This window comes from Myotis lucifugus, unplaced genomic scaffold (assembly GCF_000147115.1).
Source record: "Myotis lucifugus unplaced genomic scaffold, Myoluc2.0 scaffold_433, whole genome shotgun sequence".
NCBI lineage: Eukaryota > Metazoa > Chordata > Mammalia > Chiroptera > Vespertilionidae > Myotis > Myotis lucifugus.
Window position 1 is genome coordinate 76,521 of NW_005871481.1, and position 11,524 is coordinate 88,044.

An 11,524-nucleotide genomic window follows, 5' to 3' on the forward strand; every position below is an offset into this window, starting at 1 on the left:
CTGCGACCGCCTTGCGCCGAGCGCGGTCCTCCGGCCTCGGAGCCCGGTGGCGGATGTCGTGTAGCTGCCATAGCTTGTCAGTGATTTACCCTCATTCTTCAGTGTGAGCGGATCCATGAAGGGATGTTGAAACAGTAAACTTAGCCACCGGACACTTTTAAGTACTTACGAGGGTTCACGCCGTCTTTTGTTTTTCTTTTATTGAAATTGTGAATGTGCTTTATGAGGTTTGAAGAAAGCCATGGACCTAACAATCCGTGTTGCTGCCCGGCCGGCGGGCGCAGTGGCGGCGCCAGGAGGCCACGGTTTGGTCAGTAAACGCTTTAGACGTTGATGGGAGATCACTGACCGGCTGCGCCCTGCCGGGGAGCCGGTCCTAAAAACACGGGACCGGTGTGGATGCCCAGCAGGCGACCGGCCCTACGTGGGCATGTTCTGCCCCACGGACCGCGGTCGGCGGAGCGCAGGCTGATGCGCGGAGAGGCCGCTGACGGAACTGAGAATTCCACAACCAGAGCTCCCATGTTTGATGGAAACCGGTCAAGTATAATCTTAATTTTTTTAATCTGCTTTTGAAGCGAACTGTAGGCCAATCCTAATGCAATGTACGATGCTTTTCATATCTGATTGAGTTTCCTTTTGGGTTCAGCACGTTTTCTATGACTTGATTGCACACCTGAATTTATTGCCAGAAAGTATGGGCTGGGTATTCTGATGAGCCCATAAACTCCACGTTTTGCCACTATGTATCAACTGGAATGTGAAATGAATGTAGGACTTTAAAAGCATTTCGGCGGTTCTCAGTTGGCATCAGTTACTTGAAGAGCCTCCCTTCAGATCACTCCCCTCGACCTCGGCGGCTGTCCGACAGCCTGGGGCTGCTGTGCGCGAAGGGGCAGGGGATGCAGGTCGCAGGTTGTTCCCTGGGGCTGGGTTCCTGTTGCCTGAACAGGTGTGGCAGGTGGCAGGCGAGCACGGCCTCTGCGTGGAACTCAACCTCCATATTCCTAGGCCCTGGGAATGCTCCTGCCACAGGAAGTGACTAGTGATGCACCCACAGGCGGCTCTCAGGCCACTCCCAGCACCCCCTTCCCAGTGTTCTGTTAAGATAATGCCTCTTCCTGGACCGGTAAACAGGGTTACCTACCTCAAGTGGAAAAACCAAGAGGGTGTTTGTAAAAGCAAATGCAGTTTCCAGGGAGTGATTTATTTTTTTAACTGGAAAATCTTGTGCCCCTGGCTGCTCTTACTACCTGCCAGTTAAATCTCTAATTCTAAATTTCTCTAGAATTTTCACAACTGAGATTTTATCATAATTAGCACATTTTTATGATGTTATTTGTCAATATTGCTTTCCCAACATTTTCTCAAGAATTCAACACTGAAAATCTAGCTTTTATAAAAGTCAAACCACCATGTATTTCAATAGTGATGCTTTAAAATGTATATATGTATCTCCTAAGTATTTCATAAATATATAGTGTAGAGATTTCACTTTTTTCTAATTGAATTCATACTCAAAATTTGATCTGGCCTGGCCGGTGTGACTCAAGTGGTTGAGCACCAACCCATGAACTAGGTCAAGGTTTGACTCCTGATCAGGGCACATTGCCCTGGTTGCTGGTTTGATCCCCAGTGGGGGGCGTGCAGGAGGCAGCAGATCTATGATTCTCATCATTGATGTTTCTATCCCTCTCTCCTTCCTTCCTCTCTCTGAACTCAATAAAAACTTTTCTTAAATGTGATCTCCTATTCTGCTTACTGTGTTTTAAAGTTAAAGCCTAAAATGTTACAAAGTTTCTTACCATATTCTCAGAAAAAGAGAATCCCTCTTCTGCTTCTCAGAATTGATATTTACCAGTGGAGGGCAAATAAAGAATATCCACAAACCTAAAGCATTCTTGAGCCACCCAGTCATGTTTGCAGTGAGGTACTGATAAATAAGAGAAAATTATCCACTTATACTTCAGAGATTCTGATACCCTGAATGGGTGACTGCCATTTTCTCACTCTGCAAAAATTACAGCTTTTACAATTTTTTGCATATGCTGTTAAACTATCCCTTAGAAAAGGGAGTTTCTAAGCAGCTACTAAGACTTCCAGCACCACTACGTTTGCCCAGCAGACTTGTCCCCAATGCCAAACTCCAATAGAAACTTTCCTCGTATAAAAACAAAATAAGGGCCAGTATAGAAAGTATTATGGAGCCCTTTCAAACTGAACTTTTGGCATCCATTCCAAATGGAGCCAAATGTAACATTTAAAACTAAAGGAATTTGTTGTAGACAGTAACTTCCTGGCTTTAAGTTAGGACTATACTCAGACTTATAAACGCTGGTATGGAAGAGAAAGCAATTATTGAAGTTTTACAAAGTTGTTTTAGACATTTTGGTCCATTCTTTTCAACTTAAACAATTTGTGAAATGATGTACAGTCATCAAAAGGATACATGTAGTTAATTTCTGGCTTCCATCAAGTTCCTCTAGTCGGAAACAAGGCAGTTCAAGTCTAAGGTTATTACTAGAAGATGCGCCCAAGGGAGAGCCCCCCTACTTGGATAATGAGAGTATTTTCATAGTATAATTCTCCATCTGCCAGAAGATGTTTAACCAAGGCTTTGAATCTACTTCAACCTATGTTATAGTTTTAAGGTATTTCTCACTCTATTACAAAAATACAGAATGGCTGGATGAGAATTTGTTTAAAAACAAAGTTCACAGGTGAAATTTAGAGACTTATAGCGGTTCCATCAAGTGTGCTTACAAGGATAAGCACTAACTGTACACCCTCCACAGACTGGATGCATGGAAACTCAGGGTTTCCTTAAGGCAAGCACATCACAACTAGTTCTTTTCTGTTAATTCTTGCATAAATCACATTCTGTATTCATACAAAAACAACTTAATGTTTTTTCTCTGACAAACTGTACATATAGAAACAAATTTCCAATTGAACATGAACTTAATTTTGAGGAGGTGCTCCTTGTCTCGCGACACTTAAAAAAAAAATTCCAGCTTTTATCTTCACAAAACAATGCAGGAGCTGGGCAGTGAGGTGGACAGGACAGACAAGGCAGCTGCTCCGGGGCCAGCAGCAGTCTCTTCACCCTGAAGACCTCAGGGGCTCCGGGAACTCAGCTGCCCCAGAAGAGTTCAGGGCTACAAGGTGCAGGCTTCCTTTTGTTTCTCTTGGTAAGTCCACAAGGAGTTTTTAAATACTGTCCAGAGAGGCCGAGGGGGACTCAACCCCAACTTCTACCGGCCCCTTCCACCACCCCTTGAAGCTCCTCGCCGTGGTGGACCAGAGTTCATGTTACTCCCTCTACTCCAGTTACTGCCACTCCGGACCCCTCTGGAAGGAGTACCACTGCCTGGAGGGCCCCCAAAAGGTTCATCTCTGTGGTATCCATCATGGTGATCTCCATCCAAGGAGCTGGAACGCCCAGATTTTGGCACTCTTTGGGAAGGTCCTGGGCCCCCTCGGCCTAAAAGGAAACATTGATTTGACATGTGACTTTTTAATATCAGAGACTACTGATAACTCCTGGTACAAACTTTTACTCTGTGATGACAGTACAATACTTGTGGGTCTTTCTTTAAAACAGTTCTAAGGACATGAGCATTCAGTGCACTAAGGGTTGTGCCTCTACTCTCTTCTTGACCGCTGTCTCATTCCCAGCCTGGCTGGGGGCCATGCCCCTCCACATCAGCTAGACACGCTCTGCAAGGCAGTGTCTTCACCCTCCTGTGCCACAGGACTATTCTGAGGGCGAGCCTGCACAGCACTGACTGAACTCAGGAAGCACCTGCAGTGAAGGCAATTACAAATGCTAACCTAGAACACGTGTTCACTAGGGTTAGGCCACAGCCATGTGGCACTTTTGATTTCCTTTTAAATAGTGAAATAAAATATTTCTTGAAAAACAAAAGCGTAGAAAGAAAAATACTAGCTTTTAGAATGATTTCTCCCAGGGATAGTTTTATTTGTTCTAGTCTTGGACACACAAACTTAGGTATCATTAAAATTCTGATTTAAATTTTTTTTCCTCATGAGATGATAGGATTTGGCCACCTCTCCCATAATGCATTATCAGAAGAATATTGACAACTCCTTTTGCCTTAAATTTTTGAATGCAACTGAGTCCAGATAAGACAGGTTAGGAAAGTTAGCCAAAGGAATAATTTTAGCTTCTTTTCTTACAAAGTGCAGCCTAGACCCACAGAAGGTGCAAGGGCAAAGCAGCTGTCAGTTGGGATATAATTTTCACACTAGGCACGTGGCCTCGACCAAGGACCTAAACGGTGTCCTGAGTGCCCATACGGACCAGCAGCAAAATGTGTGCTGAGACGGGAGATCTGGTGGCAGGAGGCACATTCTGAGGGGTTTGCTAGGAGAAGGACCAAATAACTGGCAAGAACAAAAGCCAGAACTTTGTCAGGGAGGCAGGTTACCTGGGGCGTGGAGCACAAGTTGGAGCACATGGAGGTCTTTCCAGCAGCCTCCACACCACACCCCGTACCACAGTCCCGTCTAACCTGAGACCAGACCTGTCGTTAGCATTTGGTGGCTCCTGCCCTGGCTAAACGTTAGTGCTGCATCAAAAACAAAGATCCAGCCCAACTGAGTGGCTCAGTGGTTGAGCATTGACCTATGAACCAGGAGGTCACAGTTCAAAATTCCCAGTCAGTTCACATGATTGATGTTTCTATCTCCCTCTCCCTCTCCCTTCCTCTCTGAAATCAATAAACACATATTTTAAAAATAATAATAAAGATCCAAAAGTTGTAGAAATAATCTTAATGCCCCCACTTGAAAACAACCCCTTCCAGGCCATGTTGCCCAGTCTTTGTGACTGTGGGCACACCAGTGAAACCCTGGAGCCTGGGAGAGGACCAGTCCCGCCGCCACGCACGGCGGAGACCTCCAGGGTTCCGAGCAGGCGTCAGTGCAAAAAGCACCACCAACAGCGACAGTGCTGGGCATCCTGACAAAGAGCTGAACTTGAACAAAGCAGAGGTTCTTTTTTTTTTTTTTTTTTTTAAGAATTTTGAGAGAGAGAAAGAGAGGAAGGGAGAGGGACAGAAACATCAATGTGAGAGCAAAACATCGATCAGCTGCCTCCTGCACACTCCCCAGGCATGTGCCCTGACTGGGAATCGAACCATGACCTCTTGGTGCACAGGATGATGCCCAACCAACTGAGCCACACCCGCCAGGGCAAAGCAGAGATTCTTGCAAGCAAGTGGAGGAGACCTGTGCAGAAGGCAAACTTGCAGTCCTGAGTGAGAGCGCCGACTGCCCGAGGGTGAGCCCAAGCAAACTGCATCTGCACCACATTTGGGAACATGTGCCTTCCCGCAGCCTAAGCCCTGGAGGGTAGCACAGTGCCCTGGAACAGGCATTCCCAGGAGGGCGGCCTGGAGATGAGGCCTCCAGAGGTCCCGCAGGCTTTCTGGCAGCTGTGGCATCCACAGCTCCCAGAATTGGAAACTGGCCTCCACTTACCTTTGCCTCCTCGATCTTCAGAAGGACCCCCGGGGGCTTCCATTTCTCTGTGCTCAGAGGTCCCTGGCCCATCATGCCAGGGGCGCTTTCGAGGTGGCAGGGATGCCATGTCCATGCCTTGGAGAGAAGAGGAACGCTCTCTGCTAGCTGGGGAATGACCGTCGTGAGGGGGATGGTCCGGGCGGGGAGCATCACGGAAATGTTCATGACCTGGCCCTGAAACAGAAACGCAGATGGACAAGGCTAAGAATCTGACAATCCCATTATATTACAATATGACCAACAGCAGACGGAAATTATACTGTTAAGAATTAGTAGCAATGTGAGAACCAACATTCACTCATGCAAGAAACATACCATGAGCACATATAAAAGGTTAAGATCAGAAATCAACCTACCCCCTAAATTAAGAGGCAGGTAAGGTCCAGAAAAGTGGATCTCAAACTTTTAAGTCTGAGGATCTCTTTACAGCCTTAAACATTTCTGGGGACCCCAAAGAGATTTCATTCATGAGAGTTATAGCTAACAATATTTGCCATATTAGCAATTAAGATGGAGAAAACTTTAATTCGCTTAACTACCTTTTCCAAAAACAAAACAATGAAGTGAAAAGAGTGCTGCTGTTTTCTATCCAGGCCAATCCCTGCAGAAATGCCCGGCTCCCGGGAAGCAAGCCGGGCCTTCAGCCGTCTCTGCACTCCATCTCTCCTCGCCAGTGAGGCTGCTGGCTGGAGGCGTGAAAACAGCCCAGCCTCCGCGGTGATGCCAGTTGGAAGAGAGAGAACCTGGTGGACCTGGAGGGTCTCAGGCCCCAGGGTCCGGGAACTGCTGCCTGGAGTCACCACAGCCACGGGAGGTGGTCTGCCTTACCTGGCTCTCGACTTCCATCCCAGGAGTCTGGTTTCCGACCTCCTTCAAAGCGAGGGAATTCATCAGGAGTGGGAAGTAAACCCTTCCTTCCTCCTACACAAAGAACAAAACACCACACTCACGTGCTGTGTCAGGTGTGTTCCCAACTCTGACCTCCACAGCCCTGCCCTTCACGGAGCCAGTGTCCTCAGCACATACCTCGTGGGGCACCCCGACCTCTGCCCCGGAGGTCTCTTCCACGGGCAGCTTCCTCAGAAGCATCAAAGCTCTCCTCTGGACCGAAGTCATCAGGACCAGGAAAGCCATCCCTTCCTCGGGGGGGAGCCCGGCCTTCGTGTCTCGGGGGGGCTCCTCTTCTGAAACTGTGAGGAAAGCAGCAGACGGTCACCTCATCAATATGGACCTTACAGCTCTACATTCACATTCCAAGAAAGCATCCTACATAATAAAAGCCTAGGTGGTGCGATGCCCTCACGCAATGTCATCACAAGATGGCCGCCCTCACAAAATGGCCAGCAGGGGAGGGCAGTTGGGGGCCATCAGGCTGGGGGAGGGGGGGCAGTTGGGGGCGAGATCAGGCCGGCAGGGGAGGGCAATCCGACTACATCCCCAAGGGGTCCCAGATTGGAGAGGGTGCAGGCTGGGCTGAGGGACACCCCCCTCCCATGCACGAATTTCATGCACCAGGCCTCTAGTATGATATAAGAAGACAGGATACAAAGTTAAATGGGAGAAAAAGTAAAATTGTGCATTTTTAAAAGTACACATTTTACAATCCCAATATTACAGGCAAAAACAGGCAGGAAGTAAACATCAGAATGTAGAATTATTTTAATATTTTTAGGCTTTGAGGAATAATAATAGCAGTGAGCATTTTTTAAGTGCTTCTATCATGCCAACCGCTTTACATTATTCATTTCATTCCACCCTCAGAGCCACCCCATGAAGCTGGCATTATGACTAACTCTATTCTACCCATGAGAACACTGAGGCACAGAGAGATTAAGTCATGGATTTAAGGATACACATAAGCACTCAGGTTTGAACTCAGCCAATCTTGCCCCTCAGCCCAGGCTCTTTACCATTGCTCCCAAATACTTCTCATTATCATTGAAATTTTTGTAATGAATATTTAACACTTATATAATCAGGAAAAAAGGAGAGTGTGGGCCCATGCCTGCCAACTGTGACAGACATATTTGGGGGCCTCTGCCTTGGCCCCCACGCCAGTCTCTACACAGGGGTGGCTATTACTGTCACCCACAGCCCTGCTCCACAGCAGACTAGTGACAGCAGGTATCGGCTCATGGGCAGGCTGGTGCCCCGGCTAGTGGACAGTTTCCCTCCCTCAGGATTCTGGACTGGGAGTCAGTCAGCGGGGGTGTTGCTGAAGCTGGGGGGCAGCAGAACAGGGGCCTGCAAGCGGGAAGGGCGCGTGAGCCAGGAGGCCCCAGGCAGCGAGAAGGGTCAGAAGGCGGCAAGGGCGTGGGCTGGTCCGCAGGAGCCACTTGCCGGGACTTCCTTCAGGCCAGGCCTTCTGCTTTTCCTTGAGTCTCCATCCTATTATCTTTTGCTCCATTTTACTTTGAAATTTTTCCAATTTACAGTTAAGTTGAAAAAATAGAACAAGCCCATATATCCATCACCTAGATTAATCAGTTCTTACAGTTGCGCACATGAGCTTTAGCTTCTCTTTATCCACCTGTTTCCAGATTCATGTTCTAAACCATTCTAAAACCAGCTGCTGGCATGTGCATCATCCCTGAATACTACAGTATGTTCCTTCTAAAAACACCGTTTCTCCTATAACATACTGTTACTACTCTAACATGGAATATTGTTTATTCTATAGTCTCATTCAACTGTCTCCACTTGTCCTCAAAATGTCCTTTACAGTTGTTTTAAAATATGAATTTGTCATAATCACTTATTGTCACTCGTAGTCATGTTTCTGTGTTCTACTTTAATCCACAACTGTCCACCTCCCTAGTTTATCTTTTGTGATCTTGACATTGTTGAAAGGTCACCCAGGTGTTTTATAGAATGTCCCACAATGTGAACTTTTCTGATTGTTTCCTCATGATTAGATTCCGGTTAAACATCCTTACACTTCTAAGTGGCGTCTGTTTGTTTCATGGATTATGGTGTACAGGTGGAAGGGCCCACACCTCACTGCACAAAGGCAATCTCCTCTGCAGGTACCCCTGTCCCCACAATCTTGTCCCCAATGGCTTTAGCTTCCAGTGATGAGCCTGGCCTGAGGTAACGTCTGAGTCATGTTCCTGCACACACAGGGGGATGACCAGCACACTGGCTGAAATCACAGCAAAAGGTAAGGGTGGAATGGCCAGGAGAGGGGCGGAGCAGGAAGAGGAAAAGCAGACAGCACTATTGCCCCGAGAAGCACAGGGGTAACCCCCAAACGCAGCAGGACTCTCGCCCAGGAACCATCATGCAACTGCCCTCGTTACAAGAAAACAGAGAGAATCTAAGATGCTCTAATCAGAAAACAGCTCCTGTTAAGATCTCGATGTTTGTGTAACACACCACCACCCCCGCCCGCCACCAAAAAAAAAAAAAAAATTCACATGTTGAAGACCTAAATGTGATGATATTAGGAGATGGGCCTTTGAGGTCATTAGAGTTTACTGATGGGGCCCTCATGATGGGCTCAGTGGCCTTCTAAGAAGAGGCACCAGGGAGAGCTTGCTCACTCCCCTCCAGTTGCAGACAGGGAGAGGGTGGCCGTCTGCAAGCCAGGAAGAGAAGTCTCACCAGAGACCACCCTGCTGGGTCCTGATCTGGGACTTTCAGCCTCCAGAACTGTGAGAAAAGAGATTTCTGTTGCTTACGCCTAGCAGGATGGAATTTGGTTACAGCAGCCTGAGCTCCTAACAAGCTGACCTCTCTCAAATGCCTCTCCTTCCTTATCTAACAGGTTCATTCCATCACATTGCTGCGACACGAATGCTGCTCCAAGTGCTGAGGCCTCAGTGGTGGGTGAGCGAAGCCCTACCCTCAGGGAGCGCCGCGGGATGCAAGAGAGGACGAAATGGACACAGCACTAGTGTCACACAGTGCCAGGTGCTGTGAAGCAATAGAAAGCAGAGTAGAGGCCTGGGTGTAGCAGGAGGAGAGGTCCACCTGAAGTGAGCCACACCGTTTGGGAACCGAGTCCCAGGCAGAGGGAGCAGCAAGCACAGCAGGACCAAAAGCCTGGTGGGCATCTCCAAAGAGCAGCACAGTTTAGACGAAACACAGCACAAACTGAGGCTTAGTAAATCTGAAACTGTGCAAGATGCAGAGACTCAAGAAATCAAAGTCCTGTTGCTGCCAAAGCCATTGGAAATGAGGCGCCTGCAGAGACAAAAAGCCACTTCAGAGTGAATACCTGGCTATCATAAAGAAAGGCCCTTATGAAAACTGGGAGCCCTGCCCTAACCGCTTTGGCTCAGTGGATAGAGCGTCGGCCTGCGGACTGAAGGGCCCCAGGTTTGATTCCGGTCAAGAGCATGTACCTTGGTTGTGGGCACATCCCCAGTAGGGGGTGTGCAGGAGGCAGCTGATGGATGTTTCTCTCTCATCAATGTTTCTAACTCTCTATCCCTCTTCCCTTCCTCTCTGTAAAAAAATAAAATATATAAAAATAAAACACACACACACAAAAAAAACTGGGAGCCCTTAAACCTTTTTTTTTTCCCCCAAAACTCCCTTCCAATAGCTGCTTTCCTTAACCCACTATTTCACCCTCTGCGGCCCTTTTATCAGCCAACCTTTTCTAACACATCCTGTGAGGATAGGGATTGCCAACCCTTAACTCAGTCACCTCCTAGCAACAGTAGTGAGAACTGTGATGGGAAGAGAGATGAGCAGAAGACTGAGGTGGAGCAGGGAGGAGTGCTGAACAGCATGGGCCCTGCAGGGCCTTCAAAGGTCAAGAAACTGCTGATTCTCAGTGTGGCCCCGTATCTGTAAAATGTTTACAGTGACACCTGTCTGACAATTCACTGTAACAACGAGGCTAAATAGCACACAGTAAATATCATCTTCATTGACTATTCTGAGTCTCTCTTGAAATTTCACTAATTCTAGTTTTTTTTCTCCATATTTCTCTTATTTTTTTATTTTTATTTTTTTCCCCTCCATATTTCCTGTGTTACTTTTTAAAAAAAATATTGATTCCAGAGAGGAAGGGAAAAGAAGAGATAGATAGAAACATCAATGATGAGAGAGAATCATTGATTGGCTGCCTCCTGCACGCCTCTCACTGGGGATCAAGCCTGCAACCCAGGCATGTGCCCTGGTTGGGAACCGTGACTTTCTGGTTCACAGGCCAATGCTCAACCACTGAACCACACTGGCCAGGCTCTTGTGTTCTTTTTTTACCCCAAGCAAGCTGAGTGCTCATTCAAGACTGACCTTGACCTATTTTAACAGCACTGATTTGATTTTGTTAGGATCTTTAGGCAATTTCACAAGAACTGTCTATTGAACAATTCCTTTATTCTTCATCTATATATCTGTCTCGTCTTTCATCATTCTAATCCACAGAACCTGGAAATTTCTAATCCGTTCCAAGAAACTTTGTAGTATGCAAATCTTCCCATTACTTTAAAACAACCAAAAAGATGCAAAGAAAAAATGATTTCCACATTCTTTTGTAAAGACAAAAGAACCACATAAAGGTTAAAAAGCATAATTTTTTTAAAAGTCTAAATGCAAAATGTGGAGAGTATAGGCTACAAGTGAAAAAGAGACTTTGTGGGGAAAATAGACAAAAAGCTCCAGGGAAGAAGAAACAGACCCACAGAGTATCTGCCCCACCTTTCTTCTCTGCGCCCTCGAAAACGTGGGTCCTCGGGGTCCCGGGGGAATCGCTCATCTCCAGGTCTGCGGCCTTCCCATGCCCCTGGCGGGCCCCGGGCTGCGCCCCGGCCATCCCCCTCGCTGAACTCCCTGTGATCAGGAGGAAAGGGAGGCCCGGGCCCCCCTCGCCTCCACTTCTCTTCTTGTGGTAAAGGTCCTCCTCGCCCCTCAAAATCACGTAATCGGTGGCCAAAGCGCTTGTCAGGGTGGAAGTCATCTGGTCTGCTGAAGTCGTCAGGAAAGTCGGGTGAGGGCGCGTCGATCAGGGGGACCCCTGCAGTCT

General features: G+C 47.4%; 1 protein-coding gene across 7 annotated transcripts in view; it reads right to left on the reverse strand.

Annotated features, from left to right (window-relative positions):
- Positions 1 to 2,340: 2,340 nt before the first annotated feature.
- The window catches only part of WDR33 (WD repeat domain 33), a 105,858-nt gene continuing 96,674 nt past the window's right edge, over positions 2,341 to 11,524 (reverse strand). For 3 of the 7 annotated variants that reach the window (XM_023744163.1, XM_023744164.1, XM_023744162.1), the window contains 4 exons: positions 6,574 to 6,737; positions 6,376 to 6,468; positions 5,506 to 5,721; positions 2,860 to 3,484 (listed from right to left, as the gene is read on the reverse strand). In XM_023744163.1, the coding sequence (XP_023599931.1) occupies positions 3,308 to 3,484; positions 5,506 to 5,721; positions 6,376 to 6,468; positions 6,574 to 6,737 (650 nt within the window). In that variant the 3' untranslated portion in view covers positions 2,860 to 3,307. Of the gene's footprint in view, positions 3,485 to 5,505; positions 5,722 to 6,086; positions 6,469 to 6,522; positions 6,738 to 11,524 lie in introns of those variants that run through there. The other 4 variants (XM_006102830.3, XR_002826267.1, XR_002826268.1 and 1 more) reach the window with 4 other exon arrangements.